Here is a 22,533-nt window from a genome sequence, read left to right on the forward strand (position 1 = left end):
ACACCATTAGAGCCCTGCAGTGCCTTCTGGAGGATTGGCAAGGATTCCTCTCTCTTTCCTTGCAGGCGGAGAACTGTGTAGATCAGCTGCATCTCAAAATAGCAGATGCAATAACTTTATAAAAAGACACGGGTTCTTTTGGCATGCAGCTCTGGAGATTCCAATCTAAGATCTTGGTTCTGGGCTTCTGGCAACAAGAGACAGTGAAGGTGGGGACGTCATATCAAGGCAGCTTCCACCTTTAACCTGTATCTCTCCAGCTAGGAGAGACTCAAGCGATGCTGGTCCCACTATTCTTTTTGAACTCTTAATGACCTTTGCTCTTTCCACCTCCCAGCTCTAAAAGCACATCCCAGTAGTGTGTGGATCAAACTTATAGCAATCGGACTTTGGAGGAACATTTCTCCAAACCATAACAGGAACTATGAATACATCCCATGTATTCATAGCATATATACCTATGTTCTCGGTGTCCTTTAAAAGTATACGAGCATAAATAAAACAAAGAACTATAGAGAGACAGTTCGATAGAGATTTTGTTCTGCTAAATTGAGCTTATGCACTTTATCCTTGGTTGTGTGTATTGAGTACCGGGTTCATATAAACTATGGATTGTTATGGTCGAATATTGCTTTTATAGAACTTAACAGTTTGAAAGAAAAAGCATAAAAATTGCTTCGTAAAACAATTTCAGAATAATTATATACTAATTCTTATGGTTCAGACTTTGATAGGACATAACAGAGTGATGATGATCTTCCAATAAATGGAACTTCGCTGAAGGGTCTAGGCAGCTGGAAGCAAAAGAGTTGCAACAGACCAGCAACTGTTGACCTGGGAATGAGCAGGCAGAGGAGACAAGGAAAAGTGAATCACTGATGAATGTGGGGAGAGATGCTGGAAATTGGGTTTTCTGATGTTTGTGAGAAAAAAAATCTTTGCTGTATCACATTATGTTATTTGTATGTTAGACAACAAGATTCTCAGACAGAAGCCTGACATATTGTTCACGATGTTAAGAGATTTCCTTAATTTGGGAATGAATGTGGATCTGAGGACAAGCTAAATGGTGAGGCTAGGAATGCACTCTGCAGGTGAAGACCTCAATAATAGTAGTAGGCTCTTTATGTGATTATATAAAATAAACATATATTCATTTATATAATTTATATAATTCCTTCAAATAAATATAAATGGGCTAATTGTGATCTTATTGTTGTAGAGGAATCCCAGGCAGGAAGTGTGGCACAATCATACTAACGGCAGAGGAGCTAAATTGCTGCAGGGTAAGTAAATATTTAAAATTATTTGTATTTAAGATATTTTACTGGTGTTTGAGAATTCCATACAATATCACATTCACTCCGTCACCCAAGTTTTCCTGATCCTCATACTCTTTACACATCCAGTGATATGTCGACTTTAAAAAGAGAAAACAAAAGTCAAACCAAAAAAGCATCTAGTACAGTTTGTGTTGCCCTTATGCTTTCAGTTATGTGGCCATCCCCTGAAGGGTGCTGGACATGCCAGCAGTCACACCGTAACACAATGACTGTTATTGTCCCGTCAACTATCAGTGCCTCTAACTCCTCAGCAAAGGGTTGAGACTTTGTGACAATTCCCCATTTCTAAGCTGAGATTTTATTTGCCTTGAGCTTGACTAAGTCCTGTGCACGCTGTCACACTACTGTGAGTTCACACGGAAACTGGCCTGCTGTGTCCGGAAAGCGACTTCCTTGTAGTGTTCTACCACATCCGGCTCTTAGAATGTTTTGTCCTATCTTCCACACTGATACATGAGCCTGGGGGAAGGAAGAGCATGACAAAAAAGCTCCATGGAGGGCTGAGAACTCTATAATAACTCATTCTCTGCACCTTGAATAGTTATAGTCTCCGCGTTAGTCTCCGTTTCCTTCAGAAAGGAGCTTCTCATGAGATTTGAGACACGCAGTAATCTATGGTTATAATAATAGAGCCTACTGTGTCTAATGTGACAATTTCATTTGAAGTCTTTTTATACAGGTGTGTGGTGTACATTTTAGGAAAGTTGAAGTATACCTGTTATGAAAGACCTTCAGGGTTGGATGTCCTCTTCCATATTCCCTCCACTACCTCCACCCCATTAACTCTTCCTGTCCCAATATTCACTGTTACAGCTCTTCACAACATATTCAGCTCCCATCCCTTGAAAGCTCTTCCTCATGGCCTCTTAGTAATTTCCTGACCGAGATGGGTATTGCAAATGAAACACATATATCTAAAGAGTCAATGTTATCATCCTCAGATGAGAGAAAGTACATGACATTTGTCTTTTTTGGGTGTCTGTTACCTCACTCAGAATGAATATTTTAAGTTCCACTCAATTTGCCTACAGATATAATAGTTTCATTTTTCCTAGCAGCTGAATAATATTTCATGTGTTAGCTGGGCAGTGGAGGCACATGCCTTTAATCTCCGCACTTGGGAAGCATAGGCAGGTGGATCTCTTTGAGTTCAAGGCCAGTCTGGTCTATGAGAGCTAGTCCCAGGACAGGCTCCAAATCTACAGAGAATCCCTGTCTCAAAAAACCAAAAGGAATAATAATAATAATAATAATAATAATAATAATAATAATAATAACTATTTATTTTGTAAGTATACTGCATTCCCATTGTCCATTCATAACTTATGGTCATTCAGGGCATTTCCATTTCTTGGTTAATGTAAATAGAAAACTCCATGCCCTTTCTCTCTTTCTCTTTCTCTTTAAAAAACAAAAATTTTAAACAAATAAAACAAGGAACTCAAATACATGTGCATACACACACACACACACACACACACACACACACACACACACCCCTAAACCCACAAAACCAAAACATTGGAAACCAAATGTACAAGCAATGACTATAAGGACAAAAATTGTCCCAAACAAAGAGATAAAAACAAAAATTCTACAAAATTACCACTGGGTTCATTTTTTGTTGACCATCCACTGCTGGGCATAATGCCTGGCCTTAAGTATAGTTAGTATACCCAGTAGGGACTACACTGAAGAAGTCTAATTTTTCCTTTACAAGAGAGTACTAATTGAACACTGTCCACTTGTGGGTCTCTCTGTGTTAGTTCCCATCTGCTGCAGGAGGGAGTAGCTCTGATGATGGCAGAGCAAGGCACTAAATTATGGGTATAGCAGAATATCACTGAGACTCATTTTGTCCTTGGGTTCCTGTAGTACAACAATAGTATTTGTTTTCCCCTAGGGAAACCTGTCTCAGGTTCTTGTTTACCCTGGCAGTATTAAGGATGGGTTCTATATGAATGGGCCTTAAATCCAGTCAGAGAGTGCTTGGTTAATCCCACAGCATTGTGTATTTCAGTATCATGAATGCGAGTCAGTAGGGGTGAAGCCTCCAATCAGACGCCAGTTCAATTTCTCCCTGTTCAAATTTTATTTTGGTAATAGGGCATTATCATTTGTTCTGGAGAGCAACCAAGAGCCTTGGCAACAGTCTGTGATGTTTGAGGGTTTCCATGAGGCCCCATTGGCCAGCAACTCAATGAGATGTAATTCATTCCTGGCAGTGGATATTTTACTTGGTGGCATAAGATGTTGAGTTTAGGCATTCTCTCTCCCATTATTTGGTGATTTCATTTATGTTTCTTTCACGCTCATGTGAATATATATGTGAACACACACACACATATATATGTATATATGTTAAGAAATTTCTTCAGAAGCAGATTTCCATATGACCCCTTAAGTAGGTTTTGCTGTTAGTTGTTTCTTCCCATATTCTCTTCTCCCTTATTCCTCTCTTCAGTCCCCTTCTAAATTCTCCCACTCCAGTTTCTTGCCTGTCTCTTAATAATGATGTATTCTATGTCTCTTTCAATAGGAGATCTCTTCCCTCATTGTCACCTAATATGTACCTAACCTCATGGTCATATGGACTGTAGCACACATTTAGAAGCTAACATCTGCAGAAGAGAGAAAACATAATAGTATTTTTCTTTTTGAGTCTGTGTTACTTCACTCAGGATGACATTTTCTGGCTCCATCCATTTACCTACAGATTTTGTAATTTTATTTTTAATAGCTAAATAACATTCCATTGTATAAATATAACATGTTGTCATTGCCCACGTATCAGTTGGTGGACATCTAGGCTGTTTGAGTTTCTGAACTGGAATTATGAATAAAGCAACAATGAACATTTGAGAGCAGGTATCTCTGTAGTTGGATATAAAATCTTTTATGTGTTTGTCCAGCGATAGTATAGCTGGGTCTTGAGACAGATCTTTTTCCAGATTACTGAGTAACTGCCCCACTGATTCCCATGTGGCTATATAAGTTTGCATGCCCAGGAACAGTGAATATAAGTGCCACCCTTCCCCCACATCCTAGCCAGCAAGGGCTGCCATTTGTTTGTGTTATCCAGGCCATTCTGAAAAAGATAATATGACATCTCAAAGTAATTTTATTTTGTGTTTCCATGATAACTGAGAAATGATTAACATTTTAAATGCTGCTCAGTCATCTGTGTTTCATCTTTTGAGAACTCTCTGCTGAGTTCTGCATCCCATGTTTAATTTGGTCATATGTTTTCTTGCCATTCAGTTTATTTGGTTCTTTTTGTATTTTAGATATTAAGCCTCTAGCAGATACAAAATTTGTAAAGATCTTTTTTCCATTTTCTAGCCTGCTAATTTGCCTGAATGATAGTGTTGTTTGCCATACAAAAGGTTTTTTAGCTTCATGAAGTCCCATTAAATTGTCCTGTTCAGAAAATCTTCTATGCAAATGAATTCAAAGCTACTTCCCATGTTCTTTTCTATCAGATTCGGTATATCCTTATTTTGAAATCTTTGATCCATTTGGAGTTGAATTTTGTGTAGGGTGATAAGTAAGGATCTTTTGGCTTTCTTCTACATTCAGTCATTCAGTTTTGACAGGTTCTTTATTTAAAAAAAAAAAAAAAGCAGGTATTTATAGGATTGTGAATTTACGCCTGGATCTTAGTTCAGTTCCATTGATGAACATGTTGTTTTTATTACTATACTTCCGAGAGTACTTTTATCAATCAGAATTGTGTTAGCTGTCCTGGGATACATATTTATTTAATGTGTGTGTTTCAATATGGAGCTTTAAATCATCCTTTCAATTTCTGTGAAGAATTTTGTTAGAATTTCAATGGAGACTGCATTGAACCTGTATTTGCTTTTGCTAGGATCCCCTTTTTCATGTTTTCACAATATTAATCCTACTGATCCTTCAGCATGAGCATCTTTTCATATTCTGATGACTCCTTCAAATTTTTTTAAGATCATAAAATTTTTTTTGTTGTTGTTGATATACACACAGATGTATATGTATGTATGTCATTTACTTGCTTAGTTAGAATTATCTGAAAGTATTGGGTTTTTTGAGACAATTGTAGAAGGCACTGTTTTTTTTGTTGAAAGTTTTTACCAGCCATAGAAGTTTCCAGGTGTAGTTTTAGATTACTTATGTATACTATCAAAACATCTACAAGTAAAGATACTTTGACTTCTTCCTTTCCTGTATGCATCCCTTCAATCTCCTTCAGTTGTCTTTATACTCTAGCTAAGACTGGAAGAATATGATGTAATAAATCAAATAGACTTAGCAGAAAACCGACAAAGAGGATATTGCAGTCCTAAACATGTCTGCACCAAACACAGGGCACCCAGTTCATAAAAGGAACACTGCTATAGCTAAACCCACATTTGGGCCCACACACAATGGTAGTAGGTGATTTAATACCCTACTCTTGCCAACATTCAGGTCACCTAGACAGAAAATAAATAGAGAAATGCTGCACAAAGAAGTTTTGTTTCTAGTACCTTCAGTAGAGCTGTATTGGTAGATAAACATTGCTCTGGTTTTATTTTGCAATGTTTATCTTTCCCAGTCTATTCTGATTGATAGTTTTGTTAGATTTACTAGTCTGTGCTGACATTTTTGTCTCTCAGAGATTGTAGAATATCCATCTAGATCTTTCTGGATTTCAGAGTCTTCATTGCGATATCAACTGTTGTCTTAGTTGACTTGCCTTTATAAATTACTTGGCCTTTTCCCCCTTGCAATTTTTTAATATCTTTTCTTTGTTCTATACAATTAGTGTTTTTATTATCATGTGTCATGAGGAATTTCTTTTCTAGTCCTGTCTATTTGATGTTCTGTCTGCTCATTATACCACGATAGTCACCTCCTTATATGAATTGGGAAATTTTCATCCTGTGGTTTTTTTTTTTGAAAATGTCTTTGACCTGGGTTTCTTCTCATTACTCTTATTATTCTTAGACTTGGTCTTTACTTAATGCCCTGGATTTACTAGATTGTTTGTGCCTGGATATGTTTAGATTTCCCACTCTTATGACTGAGGCTTTCGTTTATTCTATCCTGTCTTTAACATCTGAGATTATCTCTTCTGTGTCTTGTAGTTGGCAAGGCCTACTTCCGGGGTATTTGTGTGACTTTATAAATTTTTTATTTCAGGTTTATTTTCAGTTTAAGTTTTCTTTAGTGATTATTTTTCTTTGTTAAATTCAACCTTCACGGTTTGAATTGCATTCATTATTTCCTTCAGCTATTTCCTTGTGTATCCACGGTCCTCACTAAGGGGTTAGTTCATATACTTGCTAAGGTCTTTGGATCTATCATAATTGCTGCTTTGAAGTCCTTGTCTTATGTTTCACCGATATTGCATTTCTCAGGCTGTACTGTGTGGGTATTTGGGTTCTTGTGAGGCATATTGTCTTGCCTGTCCATGTATATGTTTTTGTGCTGGAGTCTAGGCTTCTGTAGTTTTTAGTACTGAGGTGTTTCTAGCCATTGGTAGCTGTTCTTGTCTTATTGGGTGGGTATTTGATGTCCTTTCTGGATCCCAGGCTAGTGAGATGGCTATGGCTTCTCTATAGAGAATACTTTCACAGGTCTGTAGATGGCATAATAGAATGGAGATAGGCTGTGGGAATGAGCTGGAGGTAATGGGTCCATGTACCAAGTGGTCAATTCCCCAGGCAGTAGAGGTGTGGTAGGAGGAGGGACTCCTGAATGAAGGGGACAATAGGACAAAAAAAAAATAAATTTGGTGAGACAGGAATGAAAGGGCCAGGGAAATTCTAGATCTCCAGTAAGAGCTGGAGTCTCCAGGGAATGGTGTTTGGGCTGCAGAAATGAGGCAGCTGTAGAACGAAGAGTCAGTCTGGTCATAGTGTAATGTAGAAACTGAAGGACAGTGAGAATCACCTACCTAAGTCCCAGCCCAGAGTATCTTCTGTGAGTCCCCGATAGAATGTGTTTCTGAGGATTGGTGATTGATAGGACAGAATGGAAATGAAATAGAAGGGAAAGCTGAGAGGGTCAGCAGGAAAGAGCTAAGTTGTATCTACACCAAGAGGTGGAATTCCCGGGGAATGGAGGTAGTGTGTGGGGAGGGACATGTGACGACAGACTGTTACGCAACTGAGGGTGAGCATGGAGAAATAGTAATGAATGACAGGAAGAAGAAGGAATATTACCTACCTGTGTCCCAACCAAGTTTGACCATTGGGCACCCTGTAGAAAGTGTTCCTGGATATTGGCAGCTAGGACAAAGGAAAGGCCATAGCCTAGACGGGAAAGCTAAGGGAATCAATCCAAGTAGTATCTTTTCTGTTGTTCATGGGACTGTGTTTAGTCAACATACTGAAATGCCTAAAGTTGCTTGCCTTAATTTGAACTTGTCATAATTTCTTTCTCATCTATACACTGTTATGATGTGAAAATTTTCTTCAATAGGTTTTTTTTTTTTTACTTTTAAAACACTCAGGCACCAAAGCTACAGAGAAACCTTATCTCAAAAAGACAAAAAAAAAAAAAAAAAAAAACAAAAAAAAATGCCAAAAAATGGCAAAAGACTCATGTTTAATTCATTTAAATAAGTGGTTACTCTACTAAAATGCACACCACTGTAAATTAATTTTCATTCTCAAGTTCTGGCAACAAAATAAATTTTGGTTCTCAAACCTCAAATGATTTGTTCATTTGTTATAATCTTAAGTATTTTCTGTATTTGGTCCCCACCTAGGCATCTTACAACCCCCAAATATATGATGTTATCATTGTCAGCATCAACACTTGTAAGGAATATCTGGAATTGGTGAGAGTTTAATCTATTGGTTCTAATGAAATTCAGTGTTGATGATGATTTACATGTTTCTGTACATTTTTAAGACTTTTCTGCCTGAATGTTTTTGTTGTACTGTGCAAGGATGCTCAATTAAATTTGAGTATTGTAGAGCAATTGCATCATCTTCCGTCAATTTTACAAGACCCTCTCTTTTATCTGCTATCACTGCAGCAGCATCAGATATATTGACAATGGAAAAATAAATTGCTTTAACATGTTTTCACCACTTTATGTAAATCCTTTGATTTAGTTGTATCTTCTAACAATACTAAAGAAGTCATTTCTTCAGTGGCATCATGTCCACCATCAACACTCTAATAGAATTAGCAAAATTAGTCATATTTGTAGCATCAGACCTCTGTCCAACACAAAAGTGTGAAATTTGATGCAATGGCTCTGCTCTCCCAGCATCTTTCAACAGATTTTCCAAAGTACTTGGTTCACTTGGCTATAGTCTAGTGAAACACTGTTGCTAGAAATAGAGCCGCCCTTTTTAAATCAAGACTTGAGGAGGGAACAGAGAAATTGGACCACTCAAGCAAAGAACATGAAAAAGTACTAAAAAGAATATTCAAGAACTTTGGGATTCCATAGAAAGATCTATGAATTGCATGAATACATAAAGGAAATACCATGGGACAATGGACTAGACCAGCTCTTCAGTAGAATCATAGAATCAAACTTCCTCCGATTCAGGAAAGATACAAGAAACATCCAGAATACAAATCAAAGAGTACCAGACAAGAAACTCCCCATGTAATATTATAGTTAAAATGTCAGATATACAGAAAAAAACAGTAAAGACTACAAAGTATAAAGGATACAAGTCACATACATTGGAAAAATTATAAGAATAAGGACCCCACAACATTGATTCCACCTAGAATGTGGTAACAGATGACTTCTCAATGGAAACTTTAACAGCTAGAAGAACCTGAAGTAATTTATATTCCAGGTTCTAAAAAAATCTATCATTTTATTACCTCCAAGATGCCCACCTTACTTGCAAGGACAGAAAACAACCGTAGTGGGAAAAGAAGTAAAGTACTTCAAGCAAATGGGACCAAAAAACAAGCAAGTGTTACTATCTTAATAACAGGCATAATAGATTTCAAACAAAAATTAATCAGAAGAGATTAAAACAGGCACTTCACTGTGATCAAGGGCCCAGTTAATTAAGAAAACATTACAATCCCAAACATACATGAACTAAAATTAGGCACATTCAATTTCATAAAAAGCATACCAGTAGACTACAAGACACATATTAATCCCAACTCAATAAGAGTAAATGACTTCGATATCCCAGACCAACCATCTAGACACAAAATAAAGAGAGATGCTGGAATTAAGTGGCATCACTCATCAAATGTACCTAACAGAAATCTACAGAATATTCTACCCAATCACCAACAAATACACATTCTACTCATCAGTCCAGAGCTGGATCTTTGAAACAAATCAACCAGGTTGACAGAACATTGACCCAACTAATTAAAAGAAAGAGAAAGCCCAAATTAAAAGAATTAGAAACAGTCAGGGATAGGACCAAAGAAATTCAGAATAACATAAGGCAAAAATCTATACTCTGGTAGCATAGAAAGTCTATGAACAAATTTCTAGATTCATCCACCCCAGATCTAAACCAGATCTTCTTAGATCAACAACCTAAACAGTCCTATAACAGGAGATTAAAGGACACAAAATCCTTTTGACTTAAAAGGCCTAGCCCAGATGGATCAACAGCAGTTTTCTACCAGAATCTCAAAGAACTACAAATAATACTCACTAAATCACTTTTCAAAAAAAAATGAAGGAAAGAAGCAAGAAAGAGACAAAGGGAAGAAGGAAGGAAGGAAGGAAGGAAGGAAGGAAGGAAGGAAGGAAGGAAGGAAGGAAGGAAGGAAGGGGGAGGGAGCATTTCCAAATTCCTTCTATGAAGTATTACTCTAATAAAAAGACCAGGTAAAGACATAAGAAAAAAAGCAAACTACAGGCCTATAGCTGCAATGACCTTAGATGCAAAACTTTTCAATAAAATACTTGAAAACCAAATACAGGCAAACATTTAACAGTGCTTCTCAGTCTTCCTAATGCTGTGAACTTTTAATACAGTTTCTCATGTTTTGATGACTCCAACCCTAAAATTATTTTGTTTCTACTTCATAACTGAAATTTTGCTTCTGTTATGAATCATAATATAAATATCTGAAATGCAGAATATTTGATATGTGACCCCTAAAGGATCCTGCCCCACAGGTTGAGAAACACTGAAAAAAAATCATCCACCATGATCAAGTCATCTTTACTTCAGAGATATCAGGAAAATTCAATATATATAAATCAAAAAATGTAATAAATAATATAAATGGACTTAAAGACAAAAAAAATCATGTGATCACATCAATAGATTCAGAAAAGGTCTTTAACAAAATACAACATGTCTTCACAGTAAATGTTCCTTGAGCAGGACTGGGAGGAACATACGCAACATGGTAAGGCTGTATGAGACAAACACATAGCTAACATCATCATAAAACAGAGAAAACTTGGAAGCAATACCACCAAAATAAAGAATGTACACAATCCTCACTCATTTTTATTATAAAACTTAACCCCCTTGCTAGAGTAAGGGAATTAAAGGGATACAAATAGAAAAATAAATCAGATTATCCCTATTTTTAGATGATAGTACACATAAGAACTCCAAATTTACACGAGATACTATGTATAGTACTTTCAGCAAAGTAACAGGATACAAACTCAGTATCCTTTCCTTATGCTGATAACCTGCTCCCTGAGATCACAGGAACACTCCCATCCACAATAGCCTCAACAAAGAGAGATCTAGGAATAATCCTAAACAATGAGGTAACAGAGCTTTGTAACAAAAGTCTTAAGTCTCTGAAGAAAGGGATTCAGGAAAACACTAGAAGATAGAAAGAACTCCCTTATGCTTATGGATTGGTAGAATTAATTTTGTGAAAAAGAGCATCCTACCAAAAGCAGTGTATAGATTCAACACAATCCCAGTCAAAATCCCCATATCATAAAATATAAGCAATCCTGAGCCAAAAGAACAATGCTGGAGGAATTGCCATTGCCATACCAAATTTCAGGTCATATTACTGATAGTAATAAAACAAATGACATTGGCACAAAAAAGTACATGTAGACCAACAAAACAAAAGTGAAAACCTAAATATGAATGCACATAACTACAACCATCCCAAATACATACCAGACCAGGAATGACACCACCCAACATGGGCTGAAAATCAACATAGTGCATTCTCAAAAACTAAAAGCAGAATGTTCATTAAGGACTAAGCACCCTACTCCACAGATACTTGTACAGCCATGTTCATTGTTGCTTTATCCACAATAGCAAGGAAATAGAAAAAGCCCAATGTCATTCAACCCACAAATGTATAATGAAAATGTGATACATATGCAAAATTGAACTATATTCATCTGTAAATAATAAGTCATGGAATTTTCAGGTAAATGGGTACAATTGAAAAATACTGTGTTGTATAACCCAGATCCTGAAAGTCAAAGGTCAGCTGCTCTGTCTCATTTATAGATCCTTGCTCCAAATCTTCAGCTGTGCTTGCTTATATAACCTAAAGTATCTGAAGAAGCCAGGAAAATAAAAAGGGAGCACGGGATAAAGGAGAGGGGAGGGGAAATGTAGCTCTAGGAAAGAGGATAGTAGGAGACAGGCCTATTAACAGGATATTGTAAAAAGATGAGGATTTTCACTAGCAAATGGGAAGGAAGATTAATTCAGGGCTTGAGGGAGAAAGGAAGGAAATAACACCAAGAGTGTTTGAAAAAGCCATGGGGAATCATTATTTTACAAGTTTACATTAAGTATGGAAAAAAAAACATAAGGAATCATTATTTTACAAGTTTACATAAGTATGAAAAAGTCATAGGGAATCACATTATTTTTACAAGCTTGCACATGTATCTATTCATATGCATATGTATGTATGTTTGGCTTATTTATGCCATGTGGAGTGGTGCTTTCCCCAAGACCCTTGCACTGTGACAAGACCCCTAGTGCCAGGCGCATAAAACCTCCTCTTGAGTTGTTTGTTAGGAAAGTAGAAGAACCTCCCCAAACAATATAGGACATTGTCATTGTCCTGCCAGGACAGGAAGGTAAAATATCCTACTAACTTTGGACACAGGTCTTGGAGGATTTGAGCTGGAACTGTCCTATAAGTCTCTCGAAAGATAACTCCCATCCCATAGTATTCAGCCGCCAAAGTAGAAAAACAATCATCCTACCCAGCTGTAAACCCAGGAACCACAGCAATAACTAAACAAGCAACATATCCACAATGTTGCAATAGTGTCAGTTTTATCTTGGGGTTAACCAAGAGCTGTCTAATTGCACTTTGGGCTATCTTAGTATGAAGGAATTGCAATACTGAACCCTTTTCAATTTTTCTTGACTGGAGAGGTCATAGACTTAAACAACCTACTTCTGCCATTTTTAAAACTAATATGATTTCTAGTTATATTCTAAATACTTACCCTTATGCTTCTGGATAACTGTAACTCTTAAGTCTCATCAAAGAAGCTTCGTTTTGCAGCAGAGACTGTTAAAGAGATACACAACTAATCAAATGCAGAGAATAAGAGACTGTGTGGTACTCAACCCCAAATGATACATCAGAAACACAACCCCTACACTTAATGAAGCTCAAGAAGAATTGGAGAAGAGTGGGTGGAAATATTGTAGGAGGGAGAGATTTTGGTCACCTGCTACTACATAGTGTCTTTTAGACGTGACAGAGAAAATGCTAACATGGAATTCCAAAGGTATGGTGGCATGAACAGATCTGGTATACTGAGAAAATCTGTTGACTTGCCAGTATGGGTGCTGGAAATTCCACGTAGTCCCTTGCTAGATGAGAACTAGAGGCTCCCAATGGCTGCCGAGAGAGGAAGAATCATTTTCACCTTGGGATGAGCTCCCACATACTTCTCTATTCTCAATTGGTCAGCCCTGGACATGTGTGCATATTAATAGTGTTAAAAGTTTCAGTAAGTTATATATGCACAGGGGCACATATACTTATACACACACACACACACACGTATTTACTTGTAACAATAACTGAAGAAGAGATCATGAATTTGAGAGGAGAGGAGGGACAAAGAGAGGTTAGAAGAGGAAGGACAGGAGTCGTGTAGATATAGTGCTCATGAATGAAATTCACACACACACACACACAAACACAAACACACACACAAGCACACACACTATAAATTCTCAGAGTATTGATTTGAAGTTTAAATAACTATACATTTTCTACCACCAAAAATACTCAGTCTGCTCAATTTAATAGTGTTTAACTTCCTTAGTATGAGAGCCAGATAGTCCTTTGAAATTACTTAGAGTATAAGTGCCTGGGTAAACCAATTGATTCTATTGATTAGTCTGGAATAGTTACAGATGGCAATTATGTTGCACACACAAAGGAAGATGCTTTATTTCTCTTGAACCCAAACACCAAAGAAATGATTTTAGTTTTCAGATATTGTGCTCTGCTGCTTTATAATAACCGACTTCTCCCAACTAGATTGTAATAAGGGCTTACTAAAAACATCCCATGTAATAGATAATCATTAAACATATCCCAAGTGATCAGGAGTTGCAATAATGTATGTAACCAAAGCCACTGACTCTTGTATGACATTAAAACCTTGAAGTTGTCTCACTCATTACCAATTGGAGGATAGGAGCAGGTTCAGCTTCTGAATCCTAGATTTCTGGCATTTATATGAAAATTTCCAGGATATTTTAAGCCCTCATAATCCTGCAGTAAGTAATGACTTTTTGTCTACAGTTCCCAACGCGTGGCCTGCGGCATCAAAATAACAAATGTGTTTTTCTTGTCAAATCTTGTTTATGATCTGTAGCTATTCCTGCCCCAGATTTTGAGCTGTGTTATTAATTTTGTTTTCAGGATGCTGTCTTGATGCAGTTTTGTGCGAACAAATTGGACAAGAAGGATTTTTTCGGGAAGTCGGATCCTTTTCTTGTATTTTATCGAAGTAATGAGGATGGAAGGTGCGTTTGTATTCCGCTCCACCCAGTGCTAGGGTAATGCTAATGTGTGTGCTGTTATTTTTTTCAGATATCTTCAAGTTAGTAAATGGAATAAAATATATGATATTCTCGAGATGGATTTGCTTTTTATTTCAAACTAATCTCATAAGCACATATATGTTATGTCTAACATATAAATTAGTTTATGCTTTCTCTTTGTTTTTCTATAAAATTTTCTCTTTTAACAATGTAGAATAATGGCATTTTGTAAAAACCTGAACTGATAAATATATTTTCTATAGAATTGAGTGGCAACCATTTGTTGTGAAAGAGAGTGGGGGGACATGTATTATGATGGCCTACCGCGATTTTCCAAGAATCCTTGAGGTGGAAAGCTCAGGGAAGTCGTTCAGTGTTGTGTAGTGTTTGCCCGTCATGACTAGTTGAGTGTGTGCTGAGTTCGCTGTGTATGACTCTACCTTCTGATTATTCATTCCTGTGGTTCATATCATACTGTGCACATTTATGAGCAAGTTTAGTAGCTAAAAATATGACTGAGAGTTTGTTGCCAAGAAGTAACTCATGTCTGATACTTAATGATTCTGGTAACATGTACTTAGATACAGTTTCCTGGTCCTCCTCACTAGGGAAGGAAGGAATGAATTACCATACAAACTCATGTCAAACTCTCCAACACATCAAGAGCTTAACTCTTATCTATGGTTAATATTGTTTTATGCATTATTTGTTTGTCTGGAAAATGCATAGTGAAATATTATCTAAAAAGAAAATGTTGCTAGGAAATTGAAAGTGGAGGAAGTGGAACTCGAGGCTTAGCTGCTATTGGGGTGCTTCTGAGACTGTGGAAGATGTCAGCGCTGTCCACACTGTGTCTGTGGACACAGTTAGCAGAGGACAGAATTTCTTCAGTTCTATGTTCTGTCTCCTTCTGATTGAACTGCCTGTTTCTCGAGTTCTCTTACTGATTTTTCTGAGTTGTATACTTGTATGATTTCAGCTTATCACACATTTAATGATGCTTTTGTTGTGAAAATAGATTCTGCTTATACAAATGATATTTTAAATCATATGAAATATAGTTTTTTCTAAAGCAAAACTGTTTCAAATTTCCAAATCATTAAAAAATTAATACTTAGAACTGATAAATCAGACATTTTCCAATTTATTGAAAGCTAGTTTACTGTGTCAAAATATGAATTAATGGATATACTAAAACATTTATAGATAGTTTTTATGATATTTGACTGAAAAATAATTTTAATACTGCTCACTTACACATATTTTAAGTGCAAGACCTGTTCTTTGTTTTTACATTATTTAAATATGAAGCTACTTCTAAATTTGCCTTTCAGATAATAGATTAAGACAATTTGTACTGGAAACAATAATTAAAACTCTTTTTAGTTTATAATTATAAATTCCTATTTTCTTGATTTCCTATTGATTTTATCACATTCTATGTTCATAACTAAGTAACAATTTTCCTTTGCAAGTAGTATGTTTGGTTAAGAGCTTCATATAAAACATCCTGACAGGTTACTTATTTAGAATGTTTTTGTGTGACTTTGTCAATAATAAACATGTACACACAGCCTGATATTTACACAACAAGGCTCCTGACTACTAGGGAGGTTGCATCCGAATCCAGTGAGGATGTTCAGTCATTACTCCAGCAGCGGAATACCTACTAGTGAGCATTGTATGTCTACAGCTTCATACCGTGTGCTGGAAATAAGAATGATTAATACAAACAAGAACGATTCCTGGTTTATGAAGATCTCCTTGAACGAAAGAAGTCATTTTCTTAAGAGAAAAGATTCCTAATGTGAAACCGTTTAATTCCACACCTGGTGACTCCAGGATCGTAACATAAACTTTGACCTTACCATAAGCAAATTTGCCAAAAGCCAATGACCTTAGTTGAGTACCTTAGGTTTTTATAAAATAGCTTTAGGATTTATTGGCTTTACTGAAAATTATTTGGGGTAAATATTGCCACATCTTATTTTTTGTATTCTAAAGAGCAGATGTCACAAATTTATGAATCTATGTTTGTATATGAAGTCAGGCAGCAGTAGCAGCCAGGGACTCACAACACTAACTCCGCCCAAGGATAGGCATGGCTAATAAAATAATGCATCATAAGGGAATTATTGATTTATATACATATGTAATTTTATGGCATTACAAATATTTATCTATAACTTCATAATTGAAAACTCTTTTCACAGTTTTACTATTTGTCACAAGACAGAAGTTGTCAAAAACACTCTAAATCCTGTGTGGCAAGCCTTCAAGATCTCAGTCAGAGCCTTGTGCAATGGGGATTACGACAGGTAAGACAGCCGAGACGTTCAAACCGAGGATGCAAATTGTTCACGGTCTGTGGAACTGGAAACTAAACCACATCGTATTTTTCTGAAAGTGGTTTCTTCACCTTAGTAAACATATTTTTTTTTCTACAAAAGCATGGAGTTTTTTTTTTTTTAAAAAAAATTCAAGCAACATGGCCTGATACCATAATGATTTGGGGAATAGATAAAATTTTTACTAATTAAAGCTTAATTAATTGGACTGTTTTTTTTTCCCAAGATAAACATGTGTTAAGTGCTAAACATAGATCAAAAGTTAGTGAATTTGTAACTTACTATTTAAATGTGGTTCCTAAATTCTCATTGCCCCGGGCTGCCCATCACCTCAGTGGCCAATGCTGCTAGAGTGTGGCACATAGGTGCTTGCCATGGACAGGACATTGGCTAGATTGCTGTCACTTGGGTATAACTGGACTCATGGGCTCATACAGGCCCTACATACACAAGGAAGGCATTTTAGCAAGGTCCACCCAGCACCCTAATTCTTCCAGCATACTTGAAGGTTTATAATATTGAAAAATTTTGGAAACTATTATGTAAAAATCTCTATAGAATCAAAACTAAAAGTATATAAATAAATAAAATTTCAGTCTTTTTGTTGTTTTACTAGTCCTACTACTTGTATGTTAGTAAAAAATAAAACATTGTCTTTTATGTAATGTTGAGACAGGGCCTTGCCATGTAGCTCAACCTGGCCATGATGCCTGCTGCCAATGACTCAGTGTCAAGCGCATCATTCAAGAGTGGCTGATTCTATTAACAAATATCATGCTGAGAACTGGTAGCAAATTATCTTGTTTACTTTTAAACATTTGATATCATCATTGGTTGGTGAAGCTAACTTTATTGAACTGGTTCATTCTTACCCTAAAAAAGCATTTCTTATGTTTTCTGATGAGTATTGCCGTTACTACCAGGTCGCCTTGTTAAAAAATTAAAGTTTCCAGACTCACCTCAGACCTGTTGAACCAAAAGCTCTGGGAAAGCCGTCTAGTAAGCCTCATTGTGATGAGGTCTCCAGGTGACTCTAATCCGTGTGGATTTGAGAAATATGTGCCGTGACAGTGGTCTCCAAGAGGGAAGAGTGGGCCTATCTTCTTCCCTCTTGTTATGTTGTCCACCTTGCTTTCTCCGTGCATTGAAGAATTAACAGAGATTCTTGAAACTGACTTTGAGATGTAAATTTAATGGCAGTAATGAAATTAGCTAAATCTACTTCAATTTAATTTGTGAAACTTGTAAGCCTATATTCTCTAAGAACAACTGGCTGAATTTTGTTTCATAGATTCAGATCGTATTGTTTGAATAGTATATTATTGGATCATATTATTTTATTTAAACCAGTTTCATATGTGTATTTTCCCCCTGGCAGAACAATCAAAGTAGAAGTCTATGACTGGGACCGAGATGGGAGGTAAGGCTTCATGTATGTCAATCCTGTTTCTGAGACTTTAATGCAGCCCGAGCAGACTGTGTGGAGATGACACTGATGTTTTCTTTAGGCTCATGGTTTTCTGCTTCAAAGTACATTACTGATGGGTTTACGTGTGATTTTAAAAGCAATATATTTTCTTCAATTTTGAGACTACAATGCAGTGTTTCTTCATTTACAATAAGGATTTCATGATTGGCCTTGATGCTTTGATAATATGTTCAACACACAGGCATCTGTTTTCACAGCTCCAGAATAGAGATCTCCATTGTTCCAGCTCAGAGGTTCTGTGAAGGATTCTATAAAGTGTTTGACATGCCACTCAAGGGAATGCAAACACACACAATCTAAAAAATATTTTTAAAAAACCCACACTACTCTTTTATGATGGTGGCAATAAAACCTGAGCCTTACACATGATGAGCACTGTTGAGGTACCTCCCCAGTGATTACTGATTTGTGAGAGATCAGATTTAGAATCAAAGAAAATATTTGAACCCCAGAAGACTGAAAATACAAACGATGAGGTTAGAAGAAGAAAAGATCTTTAGGGAGAAAGTTAAATATTCCTTGGGAATAAATTATGTGAACAGATTGGTGAAAGATGTTGCAATCTTTTAAGAATTCCTTTTAGTTCTAGGACTAAGTGTCTTTACCTTCATTTAAAATACAGATCAGCGTTTTGAAATAAAATGTTAGTGCATATTTTTATATCATACATGTACCCAGAAGTAGCTGCTTAAATTTTATCTGAATATTCAATTTATGAATGAGTTATAAAAAGGCTAAAATAAATTATTTATTAAATTCTCACTAATACTCTCAATTAAATAACTAATGAGATTTGAAAACATGTTAGGTTATAACAAAATAATACAGATAATAAAACTCAGATGTTAATTTTATGATTAAATAATAATCATCATACAGGTCATTATGCCAGTTGATAGCCTGTGTTCTGTGTGGGATAATAACAGTTGTATTACAAGTGTGTTTATTTATCCGACAGTTTCCAAATATGACATACATGCTTTACAGCACTGTAATTAATGATCAAAAGGACTCTGTTGTATTTCCTTTCTGCTATCTTTAATGTCTGAAATTCTGTACTCCTCTCATTTTGTATTTCCTGTAATGCCCAGAAATTTTGATGTTTCTTTTACCAAAAGCATTATGAGGTTTTTGTTTTGTTTTATTTTGTTTTTCTTTGTTTTTGAGCAACTACATAGTTCTGGTTGACCTGGAACTTGCTATTTCGATCAGACTGGCCTCATGCTCAGAGAACTCTCTCTGCCTCTGCCTCTTGAGTATGAAGATTAAAAGTTTGTATCACCGTGCTCAGCCCAGTGGACCATCTTTTATTTTGAACAGTTTGGACTAACATGGTTCCAAGAAAATAATTCAAGCGTCTTAGTTTGGGTTTCCATTGTTATGAAGCATGGTCTATAAAGGGAAACATTTAATTGGGACTAGCTTTTTAGCTTCAGAGGTTTAGTCCTTTATGGTCATGACAGGACATAGTGGTTTGCATGCAGACAGTGCTGGAGAGGTAGCTGGGTGTTCTACATTTTGATCAGCAGACAGCAGAGGAGACTGTGTGCCACACTGGGTGTAGCTTGAGCACATAAGACCATAAAGTCCCCCTCTGCAGTGACACACTTTCTCCAACAAGGCCATACCTACTCCAACAAGGCCATACATCCTAATAATACCACTTCCTATAAAAAAAATGTTTTAAACACATGAGTCTATGGTGGCCATACCTATTCAAACCACCACACCAAATCACATCGACAATTTTCAATTTTCTTTTGGCAACACTAGGAAGTAAATGTAAATCAGAAGCTTCAGTGTAATAATGATTCAATCTTTGGTACATAAAATGTTACCTTTTAGTAACAGAATTACTGTAGCAGTGGTTAAATGAAGTAGAAAGTGCACTCTTAACACATTCTTTAAAATCTGAAATGTGTCTTATGCTTAAAGTGCAGCCCAGTTCAGACTCATTGTGTTTCAAGATCCTTAGAGAACCATGTGCTGGGGCTGCCTCATGGAATAGCATTGTTTTGACTGTGACATCATCTATAGGATGTGAAGTATATGAAACATTATACGACTTGGGCATGTTGTCCATTTCTTTAATTCCAACTACTCAGGAGACTGAGACAGGAAGATGCCAAGTTCAAGGCCTGTCTGGGCTATACAGTTATTTCAAAGCCCTCAGGCAATTAATGAGATCCTGTCTCAAAATAAGAAATAAAAGTAAATAGATTGCCTAAAAATCAAGCAATAGGCTAGCTCTAAAACCCTGAGTCTAATCCCCAGGACAAATGAATAACCTGAGAACTCTGTGTATTACTTTGTGTGGACATTCAACCATTCAAGACTAGTGCATGTAGTCTCGAGGGGATACTTCAATTAAAAGCTTTCAAGGAAGACCCTTGATCAATTAGTTGCCCACAATTACTCATAAGGGAACAACAGGTGACTATGTCATGATAATGTCCCCCAGATGGGAACTTAAAGTAGACCTGGGACCTGGGATTTCCTTTTGTGAGAAAAGCCTTGTGGGTAGGAAGTGTATGAAAAAATATTTCTAAGTAGTTCACATTGAATTTACTGTCCAGAACCAGTCTGGAGTAGGAGAAATGTAGTTACCTGTTTTTGTTTTTTTATTTAAACACAACGACAGTGTCCTGACAACCCAATGGTATTATGCCACCTCATTATGCGGAATCAACTGAGATATACTTGATTTTCAACAAGTCAAACCACCTCCGTGTAGTGCTTCTTTAGTCTCCTGCCTGTTATCTCTTTCAGGGATGTGGCAGAGTATTTAGACTTCATTTTGAAAAGCGAAAGTTAAAATGCTAAGGAACAGGCTTGTCTGGGTCATAAAACCATCAATGGGGACGTCCTTGCAAAGCCACTTTCCTAGAAGTCACTTCAGCTGAATTTAGTTTGCTTCGAAATTGGAGCCCATTAATAGGATCGTTCTGCATAAAATCCACACGGCTGTAATATGTGACTGATTGCTGGAGGTGACTAAGGAGGCAGTTGCCACTGCAGCATGATGATTTGATGAAAAGACAGAGCCAGTGATCTGCCAATCATCCCATCCCAGCTTCCAACTGTTACACAGGGAGTGTTAAGTGTCATGGTGACCACTGCATTCTATCAAATAATGGCATTTATTATAAGTACAAACTTTATCTGTGAAAGGCTACAGAATGGTAGGTCTGCTGGTCTGTTCCCTTTAGTGGGTTTTGCTAAGCCTGTGGAAGGTTGCTGTTCTGGGATTCCGTCATCTTAAGCTCAGGGTTTAAGAACTTTACCTGTGCTTAACATAAGATGTGCAACTTCACATAGGAGAACATTTTATACATCTTTTATGTTTTCCTCTTTTATTTTCAATTTCTTCATTCACTGTCTCTAATCTTCCCCTAAATTAGTCCATTATTCGCTTGCAGTTAATCCTACTATCCTGTGTATGCAGGCCACAAGCTTTGAGGTATTTTTTTTTCAACGTCAATAAACCGAATTTCATAAAACTGAATGTTACTGAGGCATATCTACTTTTTATGCTATCTATTTAGGTCTATTTTTTTCTTTCAAATGTAGCATGTGACTTTCTGTTCCCTGACCTTTTAATTTGTAATTATCATACTCAAAATGGGTTGCTTTAATTATGTGTGCATTAGATTCTTAATCAGTTTTTAACTCTGGAACATCTTTACTTATATAAATGAGTCGATGCAAAATCTGTTCAATTAATTTTGGAATAAATTGTCATTGAGTACTTACATGTTAAACAGTTGACCTGGTATAGTAACTTAACTGAAGAATTTAATCTTTATGTAAAATCTTCTAATAATATTTAATTTGTTTTTCAGTCTTTCTGTCTACCTTGAAAGGCTTTGGAGTCCTTACATTTTAATAATTTTTTTCCAGAAAATTGCATAAACGTTTCACACTGCTGCTCTGCTAAGGTATCAGCAAATTCCTCGGTCTTCATCTGCACAGTGAGCTGGTCTGCCTTGCCTTGCTGACAGATCTTTCCTAGTGTCTTCCCTACCAAGAAAGTGTTGCTCAGGTCATACATAGATTTTCTGTCCAGACCCTGTTGAAATGTCATTCACCACAGGCAAGCTTTCCTTGGGTATCTAGAGTCACACAATCCTCCGCTTATTTGCACACTTAGTGAATTCTTTCTGCTGGGTCTTCCATGCTATCTGCAAGCTCACTGGGTTTAGGGTACTGTTTCTTCTTACTGTTCACGCAGGACTTTAAGGTAAGGGGTCTCTGTATTCTTGCACCCAGTGGTTATATCGGTTTCACACCTGAAAGGAACATCTGAATCAACAGACCTTCCTGATGCGCACTCAACCCTCCTGGATGTTTGTGAATGTCCCCATTCTCCCCTCCACTTCAGATAGTGACATTATTGCAATTATCTT

The 22,533-nt window shown here is 36.6% G+C and overlaps 1 protein-coding gene across 1 annotated transcript in view; it reads left to right on the top strand.

The window, feature by feature from the left end:
* The window catches only part of Cpne8 (copine 8), a 190,175-nt gene that overhangs the window by 92,166 nt on the left and 75,476 nt on the right, over positions 1 to 22,533 (top strand). Inside the window, 4 exon segments of the mRNA XM_050127964.1 lie at positions 1,223 to 1,286; positions 14,169 to 14,272; positions 16,504 to 16,608; positions 18,017 to 18,058. Coding sequence (XP_049983921.1) covers positions 1,223 to 1,286; positions 14,169 to 14,272; positions 16,504 to 16,608; positions 18,017 to 18,058 — 315 coding nt within the window.

This window comes from Alexandromys fortis, unplaced genomic scaffold (assembly GCF_014885135.2).
Source record: "Alexandromys fortis isolate MF-2015 unplaced genomic scaffold, M_Fortis_MF-2015_v1.1 scaffold_28, whole genome shotgun sequence".
NCBI lineage: Eukaryota > Metazoa > Chordata > Mammalia > Rodentia > Cricetidae > Alexandromys > Alexandromys fortis.